The sequence below is a fragment of the Falco peregrinus genome, chromosome 1 (genome assembly GCF_023634155.1).
Source record: "Falco peregrinus isolate bFalPer1 chromosome 1, bFalPer1.pri, whole genome shotgun sequence".
NCBI classification, from domain to species: Eukaryota; Metazoa; Chordata; class Aves; order Falconiformes; family Falconidae; genus Falco; species Falco peregrinus.
In genome coordinates, this window is record NC_073721.1 from 130,642,252 (window position 1) to 130,668,132 (window position 25,881).

Sequence of the window (25,881 nt, forward strand, 5' to 3'; positions counted from 1 at the left end):
ATCAGTGCTATACCAGGCCAGGAACCCTTGGAGCATCCCACTTGGACACCCTATATCTGGAGAAGGATGAGAAAAGAGCAGAGAAGTTGCAGAGAAGGCAATGATTGACCATTGGACCATTTCTGTGTGAGGACAGAAGGAATAAGGGGTTGTCCTTGCTTTGGAGGAGAGTCATAGAAGTCTGCATGGAGTGGGTGGAGATAGCAGGGTCATTGCCTGCTTCCTGCAGTGTGAGATTTAGGGTCCACTGAAGGAAGTGACCAAACCTTAAATGAAACGAGTGGGGGTGAGTTGTTTTAGAGAACATCCCTCTCAATGCAGGACCTCATGGCAGCTGAAGATGGTGGTGGGCTCCACAGGCTAGCGGAGCCACCAAGGGGGACCACTGAGGTGTGCCGGCCCGCAGTGTGTCCCTGGGCTTGTGGCACCTCAGCAGCAAGGCGGGACCCACGGCCATGGTAGGAACCCAGAACCTTCTCCAGAGCTGTCAGCACTCCTGGTGCCCCCTGGAGCTCAGGGACCCCTCACCAAGACCCTGGCAGGGTTCAGGAGGATACCCCTCCCCAGGCCCACCACCATTTCAGGTACACCCCTCCGGGACCTCTCTGGGTTCAGCAACCCCTCCAGCACCCTCAACGCTCAGAGACCCCTCCAGGACCTCCCAGTGTGCTGAGACCCCCAGGGCTCCTGGCTCTCCCCATCCCTCCCAGCATCCGTGCCCTCCAGGAGCCTTTGGAAGTGGGGCCACATGGACAGACAGCTATCAGTGGGGCAGCAGGTGGATGCTTCCCACATGCCCACTCACCCTATCACGCCCCACGCTCCCCATGCCATGCCCCTTGCACCTTGCTGTCCCCTGTGGCCCCTTACAGCCTCGTGGTACAGTGTGGCTGCGTGCCCCTCTGCCTTCCCCACTGTATCCCTGCACCCCACGCCCTCACACCCCCACGTCCTCATGCCCCCCACAGCCTCATGCCCCATGGCTCCCCCCGATGCTGGTGCCTGCTGTCCCCCCACACTCACCTACCAGCCCCACCAGCTGCGCAGCTCCCTGCCTCGCGCCCCAGTTACTGATTAACAGCTCAGTCCAAAGACCTGGGTGGGCCCTGCAGGGCCGGAGCTGCCCTGGCTCCTCCCGGGGCTCACGTCTGGGCACCCAGCTGCCATCAGGGCACACAGGGGAGCACGCTGGGCAGCCATGCAGGGCACTGTGCCGCCCAAAAGAAGTTGCCCAAATTACTTCTACCCCCAGGTGAAATGAGCCTTGAGGGAAGACAGCAAAAGCAGAAATCCAACCTTTACCCTGCCCCAGGAAATGATTCCTGCAAAGAGTCGGGCACACGTGGCTGTCAAAGCTGTGGCAGTGCAAAGTCACATCACCTGGTGCCTGAGCAGCGCCAGATGGACACAGGGCTGCAGGCAGCAAAAACGTTGGCTGCCAGCATGTGTCAGAAACCGTTTTTTCATGTGGGACAGTGGGAGTTGCATCCCCACATGCGTGCACCCGGCTGGTATCTCTCTTAGGGTTTTGCTGTTTGGGTTTTTTTTCACAAGAAGCAGTGAAGCGATGTGGCTCTCAGGGTGCCAACACCAGGGATTAGCAGGAATTGGTTCAGAGATCGATTAATGATGCCACAGGATGCTCAGGATGGTCACGCAGCACATGCTGCCTGTATGCAAATGTCACTTCCCCAGTGCCCATGACCAGCATCTTCTCCCTGTGGATTTTATCTAGTCCCATTGCATGGACAATGAGGAGCAAAACCCTGACTGTGGCTTGTGCGATGCTCATGTAAACCCACCTCTGCTTGGGCGAGGCTTCCCCAGCCTGCTGCGGCACCCCAGGGGTGCTCATGCAAACACCCGCGGGACGCACAGGCCCAGGCACCGCTCGCTCGGTGCTGGGGCAAACGAGCACCACACGAAAGTGCACAGTTCCGCACCGCAGCTGCTGCGTCAGCACTAAGAGTCGCCGGGCTATAGAACTTTCCGGGAGCCTCGGTAGCGCGCCGTGATCGTATAGTGGTTAGTACTCTGCGTTGTGGCCGCAGCAACCTCGGTTCGAATCCGAGTCACGGCATCGCTCCAGCGGTACCACGGCATACGGGCTTCTGTTTTTACCTCTCCGGCGCCGTCTTTTTTATTTTATGGGTTTATCTTATTTTATGGGGGTTTGTTTATTTTGTTTTATTATTTCATTTAATTTCATTTATTTTATTATTTTCCCGTCGCTCCGTTACTTATCCCCCCCACCGCCCTGCAGAGTGCCCGGACTGGGCGAGCCGGGCCCTGCAGCACCGCGACCCGCCAGGACCCGGGAAAAAAATGTGAAATATGATGCAACGTGAAAAGAGATAAAGACTTAATGAAGTTGTCGTAAAAGTTAAAGGGAAAAAAAAAAAAAAAGAGCAGAAAAATCAGAAGCCCGTCTGCCGTGGTACCGCCTGAGCGATGCCGTGACTCGGATTCGAACCGAGGTTGCTGCGGCCACAACGCAGAGTACTAACCACTATACGATCACGGCGCGCTACCTGGGCTCTGACTAACCCAGGCTGCGCGACAGCCCTTAGGGCTGACGTCGGCAGCTGTGGCGCAGGGTGGAACCAGGCGTGTGCGTTCCGCCTCCGTGAGGCTGTGTCTCCACGATGACGTAAGTGAGCGGCGACCCCCGCTCCCCTCCCGGCACCCGTGCCTGTACGCCTGCGTGGGGCGGCTTGCGGCCGTGGGGCCTGGGGTGCTCGGCCCCTCCCCCTCTGCCCCTGCCCCTCTCCCCCCTGCCCCCGGCCAGGGGCTGGGATCGCTCCCTGCCCCCGCCGCCCGCCCCCGTTACAGCCCGCTCCCGAGCCGGGCCCTGAAGCCGGGCCGGGTCCCTGCTCCAGTGCACGCCTGTCACCCCGCGCCCGGGCCTGGCCCCGACCCCAGCCACGCTGCTCACCCCCACCCCAACCCCACCGCAGCCCCTGGCCCCAACACCTCTGCGTCACCCCGACCCTCACCCCAGCCGTTATTTGAACTCTCTGTCACCCCTCTGCGAGCCCTGACACTCACGCTGGCCTCGGCCCCATCCTACCCCAGCCCTGACCCTCAGACTCCAACCCTTCCCTCCCCACCCCAGCCGCACTGCGCCCCTAATCCAGCCCCCCTCGCTGCAACGACCCCCCCGGGTCTTCCTCAGGGAACAGGTCCTGTGGCATCGAGCCCGCCACGGTGGGGCCTGTGTGCCAAGAGGGACCAGCTGTGACAAGGCCCATGGGGCCCGGAGCAGCGGCGGTACCGCTTGTGCTGCGGCTCCTCTTCCTGCTGAAGCACACATGAATAGTTAATGCCTGTTTGTCGTCACCACTGTCGCCGGTTTTCACAGTGCTCCAAGTATTAAAGGCTCTTCTTTTCACAAATACACAACGAATTCAAAACACCTGGGATCAAAAGTATTTCTTTGTGTAAAATATTCTTAGAGCAATCATGGCACTTCAAGGCACTCCGATGGCCCAGATGACTCATGCCTCACTGCTGCATCACAGGGAAGAGCTGGTCACAGAAACCTCTGCTCCTGTGTGTGCCATGAGCTCATCACTTGGCATTATATAGATGCACCTCTATGTGTTTTGCTTGCATGTGAGGGGTGCTGGAAGAGGCAGCGGTGTCCTGCAACCATGCCGGCTGTGCTGGGCAGGGGTACATCCCTGCACCGCATCCCTTCTCCTGTATCTGCTGCAGCTGGTGAATCCTAAATCTAAAGAAGTCTTCCTGAGGCTTGGGACAAACCAGAGGAGGGCCCCATGCACCCTGATTACTCTGTGAAGTAATTACTTCTGCCACCCTGAGATCCTCATCTTCCTCGTATCCAACCCAAAAGAGCTCAGAGTGGTGGAGGAAGACAGAATGGCCTTTTGTGTCCTCCTGTTGTCTGCCTAAGCCCACCTATTTCTTCCTTCAGCTTCTTTGCTGTTGACTTGCCCTGGACACCGGGTCCTTCTAGCCACGGTGGGAACCTTTGCAATGGGAGATGCTTTCCACAACATCCAACCTGGTTGACCAGGAGGTGGCGGAGGAGGGGCTCTTTGGTGGTTATCTCTGAATGACCTGGATGTTGTGTGGGTTTTGGTGCTGCCCTTCTGCTTCCCTTGTCCACCCTCTAACAATCCCAGTTTGTTTCTCCCATAGGGTCACAGAGACACTTCTGTTTTGCACCTGTGGCCATCTGTGTCCTCATGCTGGACCTAAAGCGGGTGCAGCATCACTGTGTGTCTCCTTCCTGTGTTCAGGAAGTTTGACACCATCATCAACCACTTGGCTGCACCATGGAGAAAGACCTGAGCACCCAGACATCTGCAGGACAAGGGGCAGCTGAGCTGCAGAGGTGGGGTCATCACAATGCCTGAATCCCAAGGCACAAGCTTGTGGAGGGGGAGGTCCTTGAGCTGCCCTGTGCTTGTCCTCTTGTGCCTTCCTCCACGCTGAGCTGGTGGTGTCCCAATGCCACTGAGCCGGGCTGTGTCACTGGTGAAAGGATGAGCCCAGCTCAATGCTGACCTGCTCTCATGAGCAGTCCTGGACAATTGCTGCAATGGGTCAGCACAGCTGTGGTGGGGAAGAAGCACCCAAAAGAGAAGGTGGGACAGTGTGGAGATGTGGAGCATCTCTGGCAGGACATGCTGCCCATGCCTGGTGGGGATGGAGAACCTACAGTGACCAGGGGATGCCTCCCTGGGCACTTCCATGGGTAGGCAGAGTGGGAGCCCTGAGATTGGTGTCCACCACGGTCTTGATCCCAGCTCTTGGCCTGGTGTGGTGCAGGGCTTATCTTTGTGTGGGTGCATGCTGGGTATGGCTCACGTGGTGCACATGGTGCAGGCTCCTCGGTGGGCAGGGAGGAGGCAGTGGGGCTTGTGCTTTGGATGCTCAGCAGACATTTCTGTAAGGGGGAAGCCAGCAGAATAACAATGATCTCAACTGCTGGAACAAGCATGACAGAGATAAATGCTGCAGCAATAAGGAGTTGGCCAAACATGGAAGTGAGCAGGGAGGTGGCAAACGGACATGGAGATAAGTGGCAGGGGCCTGGTGGGTGTGGAAGAGGAGGCATGAAGCTGCTGCTGCCCATCACTGGTGGTGGTGGCCCTGTCCCAGCACAGCTTCCTACCCATGGGCTGCCTTCCCCAACAGATTTCGGGTACAGCCATTCCTGATGAAATCGTGCCAGGTTGTCAGGGCTCTGAAAGCCCTTTGCTGTGTGGTTTTGTCCACAGGATGCTGCTGGTCTGGCCCAGATGGTTGGAACCTGCCAGGATGTGCTCACGCACGTGAAAGAAAAGGGATGAGCTTGTGGGGGCATTGGGGGACCATCCATCTGCTGGATGACCTGATCCCTTCAGGCTTTTCCCAGCCCCTGGGAAGGACAGCTGCTCCAGGCAGGCTCCTCTGCTCTACCCACCCTGCTCTGTCCCTCGATGGCTTTTCTACAAGCCCTCTGATGCCTGAGGGTTGTGTTCAGTGGGATTTTAAAGGCACCTGCGATGTTGAAATGCCAGTGCAGCCAGACAGAGTGCTGCTGGGCCTAGACGTTGCCACTCCGTGGCACAAACATAAATCTTCCACCTGGCACAGGGACAAGAGCAATTCATCACTGCATGGCTGTCTCCACTGCTTTGCCCCTTGAGTGGCCTCTCCAGCTGTTCCCTCACTGGGACAGCCCCTGGCCACCTTTTCGCACCTCAAGGCGGCAGATGGGAGACAGGATGATCCCCGCTGCCTCTTCCTTTTGTCTCAGATCCCTAAAACAGCCCCAGGAGTAGTGCTGGTGCCTTGATAAGCAGGGCAGATGCCAGTGCTGCAAGGAGGTGCTCTGTGTTTTACTGGTGACAGGAAACTGCACTGACACAGGCCAGCATTGTCATCTCTGTGTATTCAGTTGCCATAAATTCAGCTTGCATTTGATCTGCTGCTGAAAGCCCACCTTACTTCCTAATGAAATCAGAACGACTCCACTGAGTTATACCATCTAGCTCAATATCCCATATTCCCATACCCACAGGCACTGCTGCGACAGTGCAGGATGCTTGTGCAAGAGCAGGCCAGGGAAGTGTCCTGGGGCTGGGATAATTTTGTAAGTGAAGGTTTAGGTGAGATCTGAGGGCAAAGGACAGCACATCTGAGTTGGGAGACAGTTGCAAGCAACCTGACACAGCCCTGTCCCCACCATCCACCTCCCCATCCTCTTCTAGCTCATGAGATATGTGCACCAAGGGCTGAAGGACGAAAACTCAAGCATTTCTTGACATGAATGTTTAGCTGTGATGCTCTTGAGACGCTTTATGAGCCCACAACAGTGCATGAGACAGTCTTGGTTCTTCTAAAGCTTCAAAGGACATTTTCCAGTCTGCCAGCGCTATGTAGGGGAGGCAAACAGGCTACGATAGACTGATTTTCTGCTTGGTTATGTTTTAGGATCCCCCTTGCCTGGCCCCAACGTTCAGAGCAAGTCAAGGAAAGTGATGCCTAAAATGTATGGAGCAGGGATTCAGCAAAGCTCTTCTGTCTGACCTCTAGGGAGCACAAAGCCTGTAGCAGCCTCTTCAGCCCTTTCCTTGTGGGTCCAGCATCCAGCTGAAGACGGGATGCAATAAAAGCATCCCAGGGGAGAGTCAGCCACCCCACAGCCCATGCTCATGTGTGCCCTGCCTTATTCCAGCTGCCCACCCAAGCTCTCACACTTCCTTTGTCTGCACCAGGAGCAGGAGCCTCCTCCAGCAGCAGGAATTTATAGCCTGCACAACCCACCTCTTAACTGCTTTTTGTGATGCTGAGCAGGCAGAAAACAGGCAGCTATCCTTGCTTCATTTTCTGCCTCCCATCCCTTTCGAAGACACACACTGGGTTGCTGGCAAAAGCACTTGCTCCACTCTGCATGGGGGGAACGGCCTCTGTTTTGCTCTTGTCCACTGTGCCCATTTTCCCAATGGTTGATGACAGCCCTATTAAGAGATACAAAGGGGATGTCAGGGGTGGTTCACAGCCCCTGGTCAATAGTAAAGCCAGTGAGAGTCTGTCTGGAGAAAGACTCAGCTATGTGAGGGTGGCCATTGCAGCAGAATTAATCATACCCACCATTAACACTTCCCTGGGATGCACAGGTCCCCTGCCAGCCCCAGAGCACAGGCCTCCAACCAGCACATCACTCTGAGCTGCAAATGCTCCTGCCTCACAGTTCCCTCAACCTCAGATCAATGAGTGCAGGCAGCTCCAATCAATTCCACTTTACCACTTGCTATTGAGGTCAGATCCACACTCTCCCACCTCATCCCACTTCCTTTGTTCATTCAGAGGAGGAATTCAGGCTTCCTATCTCACCTGGACACTGCTGTGCCCTTGCAGGGTCAGGCCCCTGGTAGAGGCAAATAATACCCTGCATATGCAGTGTTCCTCCCTGCCCTGCCCTGCCCGCTGGAGGGCCAGCACCGAAAGGGTTGAATCTGTGCCACGGCTGGAGCCCTGAAAGCATCAGCCTGGCTAGGCGGAGTGTGAAAGTGGGTGCTTGGATGAGGCCATGAGATTTGCATGATATAATACAGCTGCTGCCACCAAGCCAGCATCTGTCATGAGGTTTCCCTGCCACAAGCCTGGTTTTGCTGGGGAAATACTGAAGGCAGCTGTAGAGAACTCCTGTGGCTTGGCTCCCCTGTCCCCACAGGCACCAAGTGTGGCTTCAGTTCTCCAGAGCCTGAGCCCATGTGAAACAATTTTATGGAAAAACAAAAATTACACCAAAAAGTTTGCATAGTGGCTGTTTGGAAGTCTCCCTCAAGCCCATACCTGGCATGTGTCAGTGAGAGAGGTGTTTCTCATGCTCTGTGTCAGTCCTGAAGTCATTTTTTTCTCATATCTGTCACCCAGCTCTCTCACCGGCTCATTTCCAGGGTGCTGCCCTTGGGTTTGTGGAAATGAAGCCCCACAGCTCTCCACACTTCATCAAGTGTTAATGAAATAACAGATCACACCAGAGAGCAGTTATGACACGCAGGGTCATGGATGTGCAGAGGGCTGTCAGCGCTGGGAGCAGAGGCAGAAATGTTGTTTGGTGTGGCTGAGGCAACAACTGATGTATTTGGCTCTGAGCTGGCAGATGTCTGTCAGTGAGCTGACATCTCTTCTTTTGGTCAGTTAGCATGGTTTCCATTATATTATCAGCTGCATAATGATTTCTTTTGACGGAATGGTTGGGGAGCTACAAAAAGTGTCTGCAAGAATTTGCTCCATTTGGTAAACACACATGCTTTGGGCATATCCCATATGTCTGGACAGACAGGCATCTGAGTGGCCTGAACACATTTACAAAGCCCAGGTTGGCATCACGTCTGCAAGTGTTGATGCAGAAATGTCCTAGTTTGTGACTCCTGGGAGAGGCAACGTTCACATCATGTACGGGACTTGGTGTGAGCCCATGTTATCCGTGTTCCTCCCTGCCTTCCCCCAATTCATTGCTTGCCTTTGGCCCTTGCCGCCTTTGTGCAACTCACTGCGGCAGGCTGGTGTGAGAGGAGGCTGCAGAGCATCTTGTGCAGAGCACCCCTTCCATGCTAGCCTGCTCCCTGCCCTCCCCAGGGCACTGGGCAGCGAGCTGGGCTGGGTGGGCATGAGGTCTCCATGCCATTTCCCTCCAGCCTGATGCGAACTGGGATATCTGGAAGGGATGAACAAACCTTGCAGCTCCTAAGTGCTATGGAGAAACCAGCAGGGGATGAGTAGCTTAGTGTGCAAACGAGGAAGAGGGATGTTTCCAGCCTGGGGATGGATTGCCAAATGAAAGCATGTTCGTGTGTGGTATATCTGGGAACAGCATCCCCCTGTATGCGGGCAGCTGCTGTGGCAAGAGCAGCCCATCTCACCCACTGCCCAGACTTTGATGGTCTCCTGGTGCAAATGTGTAGCAACATTTCCCCTGGGCACGATCCCTACCTCTAAGATCTGCAAGGCTCCTTGTGCCAGTCTGTATTTAGCAGTGCTTGATGGATTTCTTCCAGTGGATTTGTCTGGTCTTGTTCCTAAACCACATAGCATCTGCAGCAGCCCATGGCAGGGAGGGCTGCTGTGCGCCGAGTCACCTCCTCGTATTTATCCCTGATCTACCAGTCACTCCTCACCCTCCCCCAGCCACACAGCTCTCTGCCCCGGAAGCCTAGTTGTCTCTTTTCCATGACAAAGAGCCCTGGTCCATCACACGCGCCATGTGCACGCGCCATGTGCAGAAACCTTTGATCATCCTGTTACCCTTCTCTGTGCATTTTCCAGTTCCACTGTATCCTTGGGATGGGGAGATCAGGATCACGCACAGTCCAGGACTGACCAAGGAATAGTGGCACCTCTGATGTCACCTCTACTTTTCCCTAACCCTTCCTATCAGTTTGGACAAGAGGTTTTGCAGTTCTGACCTCTGCTGAGTGCTGAGGGGATGTTTTCATGAACTGTCAGAGCTCCCGGTGTCAGACCCCATCACTTTAGACATGAAGCTGGGCTTGGTTTCCCCATGTGTGTCACTTGCCTGACACTGGCTTTTGCCTCATTTTATTGCCAAATTGCTCAATCTCTGAAAGTCCTCCTGCAATTCTTAGCATTCATCTTCAGTATTCAGAATAATTTATTATTAGCAGATTTTGTCACTTCTCCACTGACCTCATCTCATCAAAGGATCTGCTTGTGGAAATGCAGGTGACCTCTCTCAGCTGGGATCACCCTCTGGTGCCTGCTGGCTCTTTCCAAGAAAGCCACTAACTTTGGAAAAAAATTTACTGTAAGAGAGCTGTGTTGACTCTTTTCCAACATATCATATTTATCCATCTGTCCCCTAACGATGCCAGGTTCCTACTCCTTATGCCAATTCTTGTTCATTTGCAGAGAACACGTGTCATTTATCAGTCTGGGGCTCCGTGGCTGCTCCTGGGAAGCATTTTCGGTGTCACAGTTGCCACATCCCAGTCCTCACATCCCCTGCTGTACCTGGACCACAGGGGAGGTTGGGATGGCCCAGCAGATGTGACATCCTCCCAGTCCCCACTGTGCTGCACAGCAAGGCTCATACAGGGTGCTCCCAAGGAGGGAAGGGGCAGGAGTCACCACAGACATTTCTAAGCTCTTGGGGATGGCTTTTATTTTGAGCTGCAGAAGGAGTACCTGGAGATTCAAGGGGCTACGGGCTTCCCAGCTGCAGGAGTAGCAGCCAACCTAGCACCTGACTTAGGTGGCAAGTGTCAAATGCTAAACTCAGCCCCCACATCACCTACAGGTGAATCATCTTCCTCAAGAGCACCTTCTCAAGTGCATGCAGGAACAAAGACCTTCTCTGAGTCACCAAAACCTGCTGCCTGGGGGATGCTGGGCTGCATCCACACCACCCAGGCTTAAACTGGAGGGGAAGGTTTACTGGGATTATGTGGCCTGAGCCCTTCTAGACCCATGGAAGGTCCTGTTTCCTCTTCTTGGCCCAGCTGCCAAACAGGGCTCCTGTTCGCAGCACCAGGAGCACTCAGGGTAGCTGAAGCAGCTCTTGACACCCAGGCAGACGGATGAGGGCTGAGGATGCACACAGCTCCATGCAGGGCTGGCAGGAGCCCAGAAGACGCTGCCGGGCTTTCTCTTCCTGGAGCATGCTCCAACCTGCCTCAAAAGTGTTTATCCAGGTGAGCAGCTACTGCTGCCTTTGGTGACAGGAAGGGCTGTGCTGTGAGCTCCAGCCCCGAGATTACAGAGAAGAGCTCCTGGACTCTCCATGGAGACTGGGAAGAGGGTGGGAACAGAGCTCCCGGTACAGAGGTCCAGCCCCAGGCCCTTGGAGGCCACTGCAGAAGGCTTCCTGTCTCCCCTAGTCCCACAGGCCATAAAAGTGAGCCAAAAATAGCTTCTGTGCAGCCGTGGGTTGTTCTGCTTCTGACTGAGGACTGTGTGTGCAGCAGCTCTGCCGCCTTCCTGCCCTCCCTCCTGGGGGCTCCATGGGCTGAGGGCAGCACAGGCAGCAAGTAGCCCCCAGGGCTGTGCATCCTGCTGGGGGGCTTCCCACTGCCACTGTGTGAGAGAGCAGCCAAAATGTGGAGTCTGGCACACCAGTGGCGCAGCGTGTGCTCCCTGATCCTCTCCTGTCTGCCAGTCCCACCCTGCGCCCCCCGCCAGTCCGTGCAGGAGCGATGCTACATGACAGCCATCTGTTACAGAGATTGGCTGGGACGCAGCAACTTGCAAGCAGAATGGCATCGCGGCTACAGTTGTGGTATTGGGACCAGTCTCTAGGTGCACGCATCAAACCCGGGTCCCAATGTGCATCAGATAAGAGGGATATGAACAGTTGGGGACTGGAGCAACACCAGCTGTGGTGTGAGACACAGATGGGGCTTGGCTTTGGCAGTGTGAATGCAGAAATCTGTCGCTGCTTCTTCAAACCTGAAACGAACTGTTGTGAATGGAGGGATGTCGCTAGTGTCTCATCACAACTGCAGAAAAAAATGTAAGCAGCCTGTGCCTGTGCCGAGCAACACAGGGTGTAAGGAGCTCATTTGGTCTCTTCCTGGACTCCCCTTCAAAGCTCCCTAAGCACATGGAAGTCTCCTGATGGGGGCTCCAACCCCAGCTATGTTCTCCTCACCCTGCTGTCCCATGCTGCTGTCTAGGTGGTTTGGCTCAGGGAAACCAATATCCAGGGGTAGCTCAAATCTGAGGGCTTAGGTGGGTTCAGGGATCTTCTTCCTGATGTCCCTCCAGGCTCTGCTGAGGCCTCAGGTGAGAAGGCGATGCCCCACAGGACACAGATCAGAGAACAGGGCTACACTGGGTACTACTACCTGCCTTCCAAAAGGCCACAAAGGAATTTGGAAGAGAAACAGGCCCAGCAAATGGGGAGGAGCTGCTGGGGTCCTAGGTGGGCTCAGACCACAGTCCCTCTTTGATCCCCAGCATGGCCCTGGTGCAGCTGCCTCTTCCAGGAGGGAGCAATGGGAAGCATGTGACAGGATGGGATGGGATGGGAAGGATGAACCTCTGCAGTTCCTCTGGTATGGTAGTATTTTTTTCAGAAAAAATATCACCACAAGCTAGATCCCTCCTCGGTCAGCTCTCAGGAGACGCCAAGTGTGTGTTCTCCAGGCTCGAGGATTTAACAAAAGCCATCTCCAACAGATGCTGCTGAACATCCTCCTTGGTTACTATCAGAGGGTAGAAGTACTCTCAGTCTCACATGCCATCAGCCCTGCATTCTGCTTCCTACCAAATGCTGGACAGACAAATTTATTGAGAACGTCTGCCTTTTCTGCATTTTAATAAAAATCTCATCATCCCCATCTGCCCAGATTGAGATCTGCTGCTAGACCTCACTGTTTTGTATTTACTCTGTTCCTGATAGGCACTTTTCCTCCTCCTGATGCCTTTTGCGTCTTGCATTCCCCACACTCTGAAATTTCCAGTCTTGGTTTCTGGGTGCCTTAGCTGTCTTCTCCCTAGGGAGGAAGCTTCCTTGATGTTCAGATGGACATGGTGGATTTGGCTGGGTTTCTTGGGCAAGGGCATGCAGAGTGCACATACTCGATAAAGCAAATCTGGGACTTGGTGGGCTCACTGGGCATGCATTCAGCACGTGCCATGCCAGGCTAGCACAGGAGGCTCACCTCCTCAGCATCCTCACCTCAGTGTTCCTCCTGTGCAGGGGTTGGAAGGAAGAGGGGTCACCACAAGAAGGTTCTCTCTCCAAGCACCCTCTCTTCCCTGCAGCAAGCAGCCCAATGCCCATGTGCCAACATCTGTTCCCACAGTGGGGCAGGAGTCTGGCTTACAGTGCAAGCTCGGGCAGGACCACTCCACAGCATCTTTCCCTGCTCACTGCATGCCTCTGCTCAGCTTCACTTCAGTGGTCCTGCTTTCAGAGCACCCTGCCTCCATCCCCCTTCCCTTTCAGGCATGGCTGACCCAGGCCAACAGGGGATTCAGCCTGCGAGCAGGGCTGGGTGAATGGTGTGTGCTGAGGACTCAGGGGTGCAGGTCTGGAGAGAGGGTTGTCTATGATGGCTGCTGGGGGTTAGAAGGGCACGGAGAAAACAGTCAGTCCTAGGTCGTGGGTGAGCGGGCGTGGGTGGAGATCGGTGTGTGCAGGGGTAACAGTCACAACACGTGTAAGTGTCTGCTAGCTGCTGAGGCAGCTCCAGCCTCTGCAGCCATGCTCCAGTGCACCGCTCCCAGTGACACTTCCCTGCTCTGCAGGCTTGTCACCACTGGCCCCTCACGGGCAAATCCAGCCCTGCCTGGGCTGCACCCAGGGGGATGCCCTGTGCCCCTGCTCCCCATGCCCGGGGGCTCACGCTTACCCCGATGCCCTGGCACACCCTGCCTCAGCTCAGCCTTCTTCCCAGGCACCTTCCCCTGCCTCACCCCTGCTCACCCCTGTCTCGTCTTGTGGGGCCCCTGGTGCCAGCCTGGCCTTGCGGTGATGGTCCCTGCAGTGTGCTGTTGCACTGTCCCGCACTGGGCTGGCTTCGGGGACACCCTCCAGGCAGCGGCTTTGACATCGAGGGGGCCCTTATTGCCCCTGTCCCTCTAGCAGCCCCCCGGGGCCCTTCTGCTGGCACCGCTGGCGCTGCTTCTCAGGTGCCGGAGCCGGCAGCGCTGCGGGCTGGGCCGGGCCGGATCGCATGAGGCCCGCGGCCCCCAGCTCCGCCGCAGAGGAACGGGGCGGCGGGCGCCCTGGTGGGCCGGTTCGGGCCGCGGGGCGGGAGCCGAGGGCCTGCCCGGAGCGCCGGCGGAGGCGGGCCGGGCGGTGGCCAAGCGGGGCGGGCCCCGGGGAAGGCGGGCCGGGCCGAGCCGAGCCGGGCGGCGGGGGAGGCCGCGGCGTGTCGTGCCGTGCGGGGGGCAGCGGGTCCGGGGCAGCGGGGCGGCCGGAGCCGGGGGGGGAAGCCCCGCTCGGAGCAGCCGGCGCGGCGGCTCCGGCAGGTGGCACTGGCCGCCTCGCCCGCCCGCCTCCCCCGCTCCCCCCCCCGGCCCGGGCTCCGCCGCCGCGCTCAGTCCGCCGGCGCCGATGCTGCTGAGCGGAGCGGCGGCCGGCTCGGAGCGCGGCGGGGCGGGCGGCGGGGCGGGGGCCGGGGCCGGCGGGGCTCCGCAGTGCGTGGGCACTATGGCCCGTTGGCTCCGCGAGCACCTGGGCTTCCGCAGCGCCAAGCCCGCGCCCCCCGCGCCGCCCAAGCCCGACTACCGCGCCGGGCCGCCGCCGCAGCCGCCCCCGCCGCCCGGGGGCGCGGCCGAGCCGCTGGCCGCCGCCCAGCCCGACATCGTGGCGGCCTACCGGCTGCAGAAGGAGCGCGACTTTGAGGACCCCTACAGCGCAGCACCGCCGCCCGCCACCCCTGACGGGCCCCGCTACATCTCGCCCAAGCACCGGCTCATCAAGGTGGAGGCGACTGAGAAGGTGCCCGCCAGCCCCCCGCCGCTGCCGCCCGCCGCCTCCAGCTCGTCCCCGGCCGGCCCAGAGCTGCCCGAGGAGCCGCCGCAGGAGGTGAGTGTCCCGGCGCGGGCCCCCCGCCGCCCTCTCCGCTCCCCGCTCGTGCCTCGGCTCCCGTGCCGGGACGGGTGCTGCAGGCCACCTCGCCAGACGCCCCGGCTGCCCGAGCACGGGGCAGGGCCGGCGCCCCGGGGCAGGTGGAGCCTGGGCGCGGGGGGGTTGGGGCGGCCAGGCTCCGCGCGGGGTCCCGCTTCACGCCCCCCGCCCCGGCAGCACCTACATGCCGGTCACGCGTCAGCAGCGGCGGGGGCGGCCCCGGCTTCGCCCCGGCTCCCGCGGGAGGCAGGTCCGCGCCCCGGCGGGAAGTGTCGCTCGCGGCGGTGCGAGATCGCGGGGCCTGTCGGCCGCCGTCCCCCCTCCCTTCTTGGCGTTTCTTTGCAGGAAAGTGCTTGCTGCTCGACAGAGGCGAAGACCTTCCAGGCTGGAAAGGCCCTGTGCAACGCAGGACTGTCTCCAGCGGCCTCCGACGCTGGGGCCGGTGGCCCTGGGCCTCCTCCCACTCGGTGACCGGCAGCGCAGGCGCCCCTTCCCCCCGCCCGCTCGCCAGGGGCTGCCCGCTGGCGGACGCCCCCCCCGCTGCCGTGCAGCTTTGTCAGGGAGCCTCAGCGTCCCTTTGTCTGCCGCCTCCCAGCTGCCTTCTCGGGGGGGGTTCGAGCAGAGCCTGGCGCGGCCGGTGCCGGAAAGGAGCTGAGGAACGTCCCTGGCGAGTGGCAGGAGCTGGGGGGAAGCTCCCCATGGGGGGAGATGGGCTCCAAGCAGCGCAGGGACCCGGGAGAGGAATAAACCCACTGGGGCTGCAGCTGTTGGTGCTGGGCCTCTTGGCAGCGAGGTTGATGCAGGGACTGCGCAAATAAAGGCAGGAGGGGTAACCAGTACATGCCCGCCAGCACTGCTGCCTGCAAGATGGGGCTTGCTGAGCAAACTCGACGGGATTGCAGATCTGGCTGGTGGAGGGAATGGTGGATACGATGACCCCATCTGTGGTCCTGGCATTGCTGGGTGGCACGATGAAACAAGCACCAGGCAAAATCTGCTCGGGAGTATTTTAAGCAGATAAGAAAAACTTGTCACTGGTGGATTTGGGAAAGTTGCTCATACTGACTAATCGCTTTCAGGAGGTTTCCAGAGGGGCCCAGCAGAAACACCCTTTTGAGCTGGGATCCTGTAAACTGGCAACTGCGGGCAGCAGCACAGAAGGAGAAGTGCCCTCCTGGGCACTGGCAGCAGGGACTGGAGGTGCTGATGTAGTGATGTGGTTTGCTGAGGCAGGCTGGATGTTTTTTCCTCTGGAACATGTGGTGTGGGCTCAGAGGGACCGGGAGCGGGTGGTGGTCTTAGGAAGGACCCAGGCTGTGACGCGCAGAGGGCTGAACAACAGCTGTGGGAAACAGGAACCACCAACAGGCACAGCCAGGGCTGTGTGGGCATCTGAGGGCTGGAGAGAAGCTGGGAAGTTCAGAGCTAAAGCTAAAAGCTGATACTTGTTTGGGGAAGCCCAGTTAACAGCACTAGGCCAAAGAAGACCCTTCACTTTATCCAAGATAGAGGGTGATTAGATCATCTGATCTCCTGCATGTGTCTGTGGGAGGGAGGTTTCTAATTCTTCAGAGCACTGGTGTGATGGACACTGGCAGAGCTTCAGAGGCTGGGTTGAAGGCAGAGATAGTGTGAGAATATTTGATAGTGCGTGTGGCTGTCCATTAAAACAGTTTGCCTGGAGAAGCCAGGGAGCCTTCACCATGTGGAGCATCTCTGTTGGGCTTGAACACTGTTTGCAGCTCCCGTCTGCTGGCCTTGACGTCAGGCTGAGTGGTGGGAGGGTTCCTTGGTTGCTACAAGGTCATGGTGGTTCTTCCTGGACGCAGTCCAGGAGGATGGAGGCACTTGGTGGGGGGGCTGCTGGTCTTTGCAGTCCTTGCTCTTGGCAACAACATCGAGGTGTCCTGGAGCAGGGAAGGCACACACTGGGGCTGGGTTGGAGTCTCTGCTGAGCTCTTCATGCTAAGATGATGGTTGTGGCAGGGTGCTCGGTGCTTTTGTGCTTAGGAAGAGGTGGTGGGCTCTGTTCCCTACCTGCTGTGGGGACTGGGAGTCCAGAAAGCTCACAGATGTGTGCCTTGAGTTGTGCTGATGCTGAAGATGAAGGCAGAAGTACAGTTCTAGGTACAGGCAAGGCTGTTGGAGCAGAGAGTTTTTTTACTAATGATTGGCAGTGAAAAACTTAATAAAATGTGCAGTCTTTATGAGTGGGGAGGACAAAGATGGACAGAGGTGGCGGGAGCAGCCACCAGTTCCTGGATGTGTGGTTTGGCTGAGGCTATGTGGGTTGTGGTACAGGCACTGCACTGAGGTTAGGGGACTGACTATGTTCCTTGGGAGCCCTGTGCTTGCCATAATTGTCTTGCCCATCCTGGAGAACTGAAGATGGGGCAGGAACATCTTGGCAATGATGGCATCCTTCCTGCCTGGGCCATACACTGCTTTGCTGTTGTAGTGTGAATCGTCACATCTTTCTGCCTTGTATGGGTTCTGCCACATCTTGTGGAGACATGCTTAGAGTGAGCTCTGCAGTGGCTCCTACCCCATTACAAACACTTGCTGGACATGATGGGTACCAGCACAGGTCCTTCCCCATATGCTTGGTGTGGGCAGTCCTTTCCCTACAGTGGTGGACAACAGACTGGCCCTGTACAGCTCGCCTGAGCGAGGCAAATACTCTGGAGATGTCTTCTCTGCCATGTTTGGATTAGGCGTGAGGAACAGTGCCACCAGGATGCAGTGGGGAGAGATGTGGTGAGGGACCTTGCTGTATGGAGATGCCTGCACCCAAGGCACAGTGTGCTGGGGTTGGGGATTTGCCTGGGGACATCTTTATCTCACACGTGTTTTGACCAGGTGCTGAGGTTTTTGCTGGGAGCTCAGGGTCAGTGCTGCGGGGTGTGGGAATGGCTGGCCAGGAAGCTCTTGGGTGTGTGTCTTTCCTGCAAGAGCCTCCCTGAACTGAGTCATCCTGCATGATGCCGTGCTGGCTGTCCACCCCATGCTCCCTCCTCTCCTGCCATGGGTGCAGCCGTGGGCTCCCTGCCTGGCCCTGCTGGCCCCGTGGGTTGCAGACCAGACCCCTGTTGGAAGGCCAGTGCTCTCTTCTGTGCTTTTGGCTTTGGCGTCCACTGAAAGCCAAGCTGCAAGATGTGTAAAACTGGGGAAATCTTGCACCTGACAGAGAGAATGAACTGAGTTTGATTATAACTCAGAGCAGCTCCTGGGGGAACTCAAAACACACTTTTATCTCCAGAGCAAGAGATTTGTTTATAAAGTGAAGGATCTCCCCAGGTGTCCTCTGGGGACCTCTGTAGAGTGGAACATTTTGTTGTGGCAAAGGGTGGTGGCAGGTAGGATGTTTGTAAGCAAGATGGCTTGAAGAGCCCCAGCTCTGCCCAGGGATCTCAGTGCCTGAACTGTGAACAATCTTGGAGAGCCAACATCTGTCACCTGACCTGGTAGGCAGTGTAAAACCTGTTTTACGGTGAGAACCAAGTGACTGTCTGGTCCTTAACCTTCGTTTTATTTTGGTTTTCTTTTTTTCTTACAGTGGGCATAAATATCAGTGTGAGACCAGCCTCAGTACTGCAGCAGCGATCTGGGTGTGCGTTGTCACGGCAGATAAATGCATGAAAAACATTTATGTGCACAAAGAGGACATATGTCCAAGTGCCAGTGATGCCTTGGCTGCTCTCTGAAGGACTGGTCTGCACCAAGAGCTGTGCTGGTATGGTGGCTTTGCACGTCAGGTTGCTTTACACCCAAATACTTTCAAATTGTATTAGCAAATTTGTGCTGTGTATGAGCAGGTGATGCCTCAGTACCCGGGCATCTGAGCGGCGTGCTGGGATCAGCCGGGCAGTGAGCAGCTCCCTCTGCAACCACGGCAGGTGAACTAAGCATGGAAATGCCTGCCCTTTGGCTGAACTGTGGGGGGTCTGGGGCACCCCTGGGAGCTGCCCTGCCAGTGGCTGTGACCCCTCCTGCACCAAGGGAGCAGCTGCATGTACCACAGCTGCTGCAGAGAGCCCTGCATGGCTCGTAAAGTCCGGCAAGTGGATTAGGAAATGTCAGAGATGCGGTTTCCCAGGCAACCTTAATTCGGCCCCACATGCAAGGGCATTAGGATGCGGTTGGTAATTACATGATCCCTGCCTTTGCCCTCTGAGAGCCCTGCCCCCTTCCTGGCACCAGCTGGAGCTTCCAGTCCCTCCGGCCTCAGGGCTTGGGGTATCATTCTCACTTGCTTGCTTGTGTGTCCTGAGGTTGCAGTGCTCCTGGAGACAGTTAGGAATTGCCTTCCCACCTTCTCCGTGGGTCTCCACTGTAATATCTGACCGTGTAAAAAACGAATAGGTTTACATTCTCAACACCCTGTGGTGGGGAGACTTTGCTCTTATGAAGAGGCATCCTTGAGACAGTGGAGGAGTAAAGCCAGTGTAGCAAACCCCTGCCCCCCCCCCCCCCATCCCCCAGACCTAGGGAGCTTGGAGGCTCGGGACCCTGATCTGAGCCGTTTTGTCATTTTGCCTCTGTAGAGCCCATCTAATAACTGATGAGTGCCTTTGCACCGCCCTGCAAGAGAAATATCCAGTTTTAGGGGTCTCAGCAGAGGCATGTTAGGATTCTCCACCATCCTCTGCTTTCTGGAGCTGGAGGCACCTGAGTGGAGGGTGCTCTGTGAGCTTGCTGGAGCTTGTGTGTCCCTTCCTGGGAAGCCAGACCCAAGTGCTGTGGAAATATGGATGGGACTTTCCTCCGGCTGGGAAGTGTGACTGCCATGTGCCAGGGAGTCTCTTGGCTGCTGAGCTGGTACCCTGTGTCATCTGAAGCTGTTTACAGGGTGAGAGGGGGTGGGTCCAGGACTGGCACCAGCTGCAAGCCAGGTCTATGTCTGTCTGGCGAAATGCATCTAGGAAATGGGGTTTGTGGTAGGTTTGAATGCAGGCAAGTTGGGCTTGGGGCAGGTAGAACAAGCAGGCCACCCCTTTCTGAGCCCATGAGGGTCAACAAACCATGTTTCACAGCCCCTCAGCATGCTTGGAGCCAGGAGAGCTCTTTGCAGAGAGCATTGGGCATGGTGCTGCCTGTCTGCCCGCCTCACAGGTGCTTGCGTGTCAAGCCCATGCATTTGTGTGTGTTGGGACGCCTGCAAGAGTGCTCATGCCACCCTTGGCCCTAGTGCTTGTGTGAATGAGCTGTCGCCGGCATGGGGCTGTGCTCTGCAGATGTAATTGCGGCAGAGTGAAAGCGTTTTTGTAGCTTTGAGATGTGGGTGCAGCCCATGGGATCTCCTGGTTGTTTAGAGTGGTGGGCACTGATGTGCCCATGGGATCTCACAGACAGCGGGTGGGAAGTGCCCCTCTTTGTCTTGGAGAGGAAAAGCATATTTAGAAAGCAGAGGGGCTTCCCACAGTGAATTTGCAGTCGCTGTCATCTTTCAGCCCGTGGGCATTACGTTGGGTCCCAGCAGCCAAGCAGCTGCAAAAGTCACTGGTGACTTAGATTTCCCTGGGGGTGTTCACCCCAGTGGTGGCAAGCAAAAGGCTGCAACCCCCAGACTCAGTGTTGCCCCTTGGTGTCTCTGGTGGCCTGTGGGGCCTGAGTGATGCCCCATCTCCCTTGGATGATGAAGGTGAGAACAGATTCCCTGTCTCCTGTTGCAAAGCCAGGGGCTGGCTGCTCCTGCAGCCCCATCCTGGTTCACTGGCACTGGGCCCTGCCCGCAGAGCCAGCAGGAGGTTTTGCTCTTTCCCTCTCGTCTGGTGGAGGACAGTATCTTGAGCAGCCACACATCTCGCTGCTGCCTTGCTGAGGGGTGAGAGCATTTGCTTGCTCCCATGTTTGAACCCTCCTTGTGCTTATGGGTGCTCCTGGGGTGACTGCAAGCCCTGTGGCTTGTGGGGTTTGTTCCAGGGATGATACTCTGCTGGTCGCTTGTACCCTGGTATGGAGGGGCTGGGCTTGGAGGGCTGCCCCAGCTACCCACTGCGTCAGCCACCTGAGGAGCCCAGAGCTGGAGTGTTTAAAGAGGAGGTGGTGAGCTGAGGCTTGGGAAGCTGTTTTCCTCCCGCAGCTCAGCGGGATGCAAAGGCTTGGGGCTGCTGTGGAGGTGTTTACAGCTCCAGTTCCTGTTCCCTTTTCATGCTGGGTTTTGCTGCTTCAAGGCTATTGTCGGGCCCTTTTGCACAGGAAGGAGGAAGAAGTGTTTTGTTTTAAGCAGATTATGGGAGCTGGAGAGGAATGCTTGAGCAGCCCTGATCTCCATGGCTGGCCAGGAGCAGGGACAGCGTGGTGGTGAGGACAGAGCCTGGCGCTGGGTGGATTTAGGCAGCCACCACACTGTGCTCAGGCCATTTGGTCCTTGCTGTGGGAGCTCTGCATGGCTGGCATTGTGGTGGCAAACCCCATCTCGCTGGATGGTCCAGACTGGGGTTTGCAGACTGGTGGGTGAGCAGACCCCAGCAAAGGTGCTTGGGTGCACTCAGACCCTACTGGAAATACTGCCTGGCCCCATTCAGGGGAAGCTGCTGAGGGTCCGGAGCAGGGTTGTGGCTCCAGCACTGGGAGCGATCGAGTTCTGCAACATGCCCTGTATCCTATTGCAGGAGTGTCTCCTTTTCGCTAGTAAGGGCAAACCTCGGGCTTTTTGTGCTGTCTGTATGACATGGCACTTGAGAGGCTACTGGTCCTGCTTCCCGGTGACTCCTGATCACATGAAGGAGCCCTGTCTTATGTTACTCAGGACATGTGTGGGGATGCTGTGGGGGCCTGGGAGGGAGCGGGGAGGAAACCATAGGCTGTTCTTGTCCCTCTTGTTAAGAAATGTCTTCAAATGACCCTGCAGGAGCCCTGGAAAATAACCAGTGAGTTCCCAGTCATGCCAGTGCTAGCTGACATCCCTGGACTGGGATCTACACCCCTTCTCCACTTCAGGCGAGGAAATCTGGATGCATGCAGGGAGAGCGTCTGTGTGCCATGGCAGGGGGATGGCACTGCTGGCTGCCCTGTGCCGTGGTGGGGGCCTTGCTGGGGTGTCTGCACAGGCACTGGTAGTGCTGGACCGATGGTAAGGAACGAGGCCGGGCTGCCTTCTGCTCTGCTTGGCTCCAACCCAGTTTTGGGGACAAAAGCTGGAGTGTTTCCACAACCAAGCGTTGGTGTCTGGAAAGCTACTGGCTGCCAGCACCTGCTCTGCAGGGCTGCCGTGATGTGGATTCAGGGTCCCAGCTGCTGCTCTGGCTGCTGCTAGCAGAGCTCGTGATGAGGTTTCAAGGGGCTTCAGCTGGTCCCTGACCCCCTGCCAAAAGGCAGGGAGTACCCTAACCCTTCTCCTGCCCTTCCCCTCTTCCAGCTGGCTGTCCTGGAGGACTACGCAGATCCCTTCGATGCAGCACAGGTGGCTGGTAGCCAGGCAGGGCTGGAGAAGGTGGCAGAGAACGATGGATACATGGAGCCATATGAAGCCCAGAAAATGATGGCTGGTAAGGTGGAAGGCTCTGTGCAAGGGCCACTCTTTGCACCTCTGTTCCCTACTGTGTGAATTTAGTAGCCACTGTGCTCTGTTCCTTGCAGTCTGTGACAGCCCCAAGTCCCCCAGACAAGGCAAACCTGGGCGATCACTGTGGTGTGCACAGCCACTTTGCAGGCACATTTTCACAGCGTTAGCCCTGTGAGATGGGCTTACCGTAGCCAGAGCACTCACAAAGGCTATCCAAGCAGTAAAGGCACCTCGATATTCCTCCCTGCTGTTCTGTCCCTGGGATCATGGTGCCTGCTTGCCAGGCTGAGCCAAGAGAGAGCCGACATTTAATGTGTCTGGTGTAAAACTTAAGATGGATGTGAGAGCTACTTGATATGGTTAGAACTGAGCCAGAGTGTGCCGTTTTCTGTTGCAGCAGTGGGGTCCCCAGTGGCCTTGTTTATGGCTGGAGGGCAGGCAAGGTGAGAGCGTGCGCTCCTGAAGGCGTCACTCTTACTGCTGTAGTGCCTGCAGGGTCACTGTGCTGGCTTGCACGCTGCAGACTCTGGCTCTGGCTCTGCTTTGCAGTTCCATGGTTGCCCTGGAGCAAGTGGTTTCTGGAAAGCTTGTGCAGCTTTTTGGACTAGACCACTGCATTTCTTAGAAAAATCGGCAAGTGGCAAAGAGATTTCTTGTGTCTGTGTGAGAGAGTTTTGTTTTGCTTGAGGGAAGGGCATTTTATTAAACTAGCCATGCTGGGTGTCCAGGGAAGAAACCCAGCCTTGCTGCAAGCAGGGAATCAGTCTCTGGGATGCTTTATCCCTGTGGACCCTGCTTTGCAGGGCTGCCCAAGAGGGGGTGTGTGGAGAGAGAAGGCCTCTTGGTGCTGTGGACTGCTCAGGGCCCGGCTGACCTGCTTCTGGCAGGTGCTTGCTTGATGTCTGGGGGGGTCTCCTCCATTGCTGATGCTACCTACGCCATGTCACCCTCAGGTGAAACTGAGCCTTTTCATCTAGCAGGGCTTTGGGGACCATGGCTGGGCTGTGTTGGGCAAAAAGCTCATGGTCTTTTCCCTCTTCTCCTGCTAGAGATCCGCCAGAAGGGCTTGCGGGATGCTCCTGCCCGGCCGCTGCACCTCTATGACACTCCCTACGAGCCTGTGCTTGGAGGGCTGGACATGGATGGCGACCGCCTCACTTGCTCCAGGCCCAGGGAGTCCCGACTGCCTGAGGACGATGAGCGGCCACCGGAGGAGTACGACCAGCCCTGGGAGTGGAAGAAGGAGCGGATCTCCAAAGCCTTTGCAGGTGAGTGGTGGGAGCAGCCGTAAAGGACAGATAGCAGCCATAAAGCAACCAACACTGCATTTTGTTTTGCAGGGCAGAAACTGGCTGCTTGGGGTTCCTTCATCTTTTGGGGGTCAGTAGTGTTGGCCTCTGCATTTCTGTGGCTCAGGGAGCACTCGTACACTTGCAGAGGCTGTTTCTCTTCAGCAGGGAGGCAGGCCGGGTGGAGTGGTGGATGGAGCTGCCTTGGCAGCCTGCCTGGTGCCCATCTCTCATTACCTCTTCCCCACTCTGATCGCAACCTTCAGTGCATGTTAACCCCCCCCCAGCCTTGAATTGCAGGGGAGAGGCTCGACCCTGGGCTCAAGCAGATCCCTCCTTCCTCAGGGCAGGAGGAAAACTGGGCGCTCCTCCAGGAGCTTTTGGCCGGGCAATCGTCCGGCCCCCTGACCTATTTATCTGTGCTGTGGGATCGATTGTGTTTGTGTTTGTTAATGAGGAAATCCATGCTGTGCATTAGCGCTGGCTCCTCTGCTGGTGCTGGCTAATTGCCACACTCTTATCTAGGATGCATTTTAATTGCAGCATTGTGCGTCTGGGCTGCAGCTGTCTTGCACAAGTTGCTCAGCCAGTGGTTGCTGACGCTGCGCAGAGATGCTGGTGGAGAGAGGCATGGAGATTTGGGTTTGGGAGTGGTTCACCTTTTGGGTTTGGTCTCTGTGAGCTGGAGATGTGCATGCTGGGCTTGACACCACAGTTCTGCTCAAGCCTAGGGTTGCACTCATGCTGCTGGGACTCGGCTGGGTGTGGGACCGTTGCCTGCTGTGCTGAGGATTCAGCTTGTTGGGCTTCATCATGAAACGTGATGCGCTGCCGGGCTGGGTTTGTGCTGAGATGTCTGTGCTCTGGCTTTGGGCGGTTGAGCCACCTCGCTTGATGCGGAGGTGGTGTGTTAACAGGTCTCGCTCCTGCGTGGATGTGCATGGGCACTCTCCAGGGTGCTTCAGGCTTGCTCCGAATCCTGAGGGAGTCAGTTTGCCATACCCTGGGCCACGTTAGGACCTGCTGCCTGTTTCTTTCCAGAGCCAGAGTGGGTCCTGCTGTGGCTTTCGGGGCCTTTCTCCTCTCCTGTGATGCCAGAGTCTCTCTGCTGGCTCATTCCCCCCTTTGGGAGGGCCTGTGAGACCCCTGCTGATGGTCTGCAGGTACTGGCGTGAGGCAGCAACCTGCTTGTGCCTGGCAGGGGAACACGGACCCTGTGACGTGGCTGGGAAGTGCACGGGGCAAGATGGATGCACAGGCAGGACAGATGGCAATGGGGCGCTCGTCCAGGGTCCCCTGGATGAACATGCATATGGGACAGGGGTAATTGCAGTCTCTCCACAACCCCAGAGAAGGTCAGCTGGGAAAGTTGATTGGAGGAGAAGGCACATTGGGAATGTGCCCCACATCAAGCCTGTTGCTGCTCGCTGCTGGGGAGGGGATGAGATGGTGTAGGGCTCCCAGGAATTTAGTCCTTGGGTCTTTCCCCCCACAACTGCTCTCCTTGTCCATAGACTTGATGTTGCTGATGTTTTTTTCTAAGCCCTTTCTTTCTCTCTTTCTCCTTTTCTCTCTTTCCCATCACCTCCCCACCCCCACTGCCCCCTCCCCTTCCAGTTGAAATCAAGGTCATTAAAGACCTGCCATGGCCACCGCCGGTGGGACAGCTCGACAGTGGTGAAAGCCCCCTGGACGGTGAGGCCGGTGCCTCTGTCCCTCCGCAGCATGGCCAGCCCAGCTACGAAGACGCCAATGGTGGGTCTTGCGTGACAGCGGCGTGTCCAAGGGGGCTGCGGCTGGTGCTCGCTGTGACACTGCCTCACTGCCCCACCAGCGCCAAGATCCTGTGATGCCTCAGAACTTGCCTAAACATGGCAGGGCTCTGCCTGCTGCCTGTGGGTGCTGCCAGATATCCACCCTCCTCCCCCACCTTCCCCAGGCTTCTCCCGGCCTATTCAGTTGTTCTGTGCCAGACACCAGGTGTTTGTCCTTGCCTCTTCTGCATCTTCTATGGCTCCACAATGCCTCTTTGCACGCAGCAGTTGAGCTGCACCAGGGAATTATCCAGTGGCAGAGTTATTACCTTCTCTTTTGTTCTCTCCTTTCTGCCTCCAAATTCCCAGTGTTTGATGGCTGCTTTTACAGTCTTTAACAACTGCTCTGAGCAAATGCTAATGTTTTCTTGTGACTCTTGATATCCAAGTCCCTTACAGGTATGGTACCAGCTAATTCAGATCCCACTGTTGAAGTTAGGGTTGTTTCTTCCAGGTGTGCCTTGCTTCATCATTTAGCACTGCTCCGTTTCCTCTGCTATTTTATTACCTTGCTGCTCAGTGGCAGGAGGTTCCTCTGGATTCTTCACTCTTGTTTTTGCTACCCTGAACAGCTAAATCTCCCAGGTACGCTTTGTCATCTCAGGTTTGCCTTGTTGTGAAGCCTTTTTTGTGAGTGCTGAGCAGCAGAGCCCTCAATGTAAACTTGCCATGGATTCTGCTGGCCGTCTTGCTTATGAAAGCCAAATATTG

The 25,881-nt window shown here is 56.9% G+C and overlaps 1 protein-coding gene and 2 non-coding genes across 7 annotated transcripts in view; 2 read left to right on the forward strand and 1 right to left on the reverse strand.

Annotated features, from left to right (window-relative positions):
* The first annotated feature begins 2,008 nt into the window (after window positions 1-2,008).
* Window positions 2,009-2,080, forward strand: TRNAH-GUG (transfer RNA histidin (anticodon GUG)). Its single transcript has one exon. It is a non-coding gene; the product is annotated as a tRNA-His (tRNA).
* Window positions 2,081-2,452: 372 nt separating this feature from the next.
* Window positions 2,453-2,524, reverse strand: TRNAH-GUG (transfer RNA histidin (anticodon GUG)). The gene has a single exon. It is a non-coding gene; the product is annotated as a tRNA-His (tRNA).
* An 11,296-nt stretch (window positions 2,525-13,820) lies between these two features.
* The window catches only part of SHF (Src homology 2 domain containing F), a 40,052-nt gene continuing 27,991 nt past the window's right edge, over window positions 13,821-25,881 (forward strand). For 2 of the 5 annotated variants that reach the window (XM_055819522.1, XM_055819507.1), the window contains exons 1-4: window positions 13,821-14,518; window positions 21,921-22,050; window positions 23,117-23,335; window positions 24,974-25,111. In XM_055819522.1, the coding sequence (XP_055675497.1) occupies window positions 14,045-14,518; window positions 21,921-22,050; window positions 23,117-23,335; window positions 24,974-25,111 (961 nt within the window). In that variant the 5' untranslated portion in view covers window positions 13,821-14,044. The remainder of the gene's footprint in view (window positions 14,519-21,920; window positions 22,051-23,116; window positions 23,336-24,973; window positions 25,112-25,881) is intronic. The other 3 variants (XM_055819502.1, XM_055819513.1, XM_055819518.1) reach the window with 3 other exon arrangements.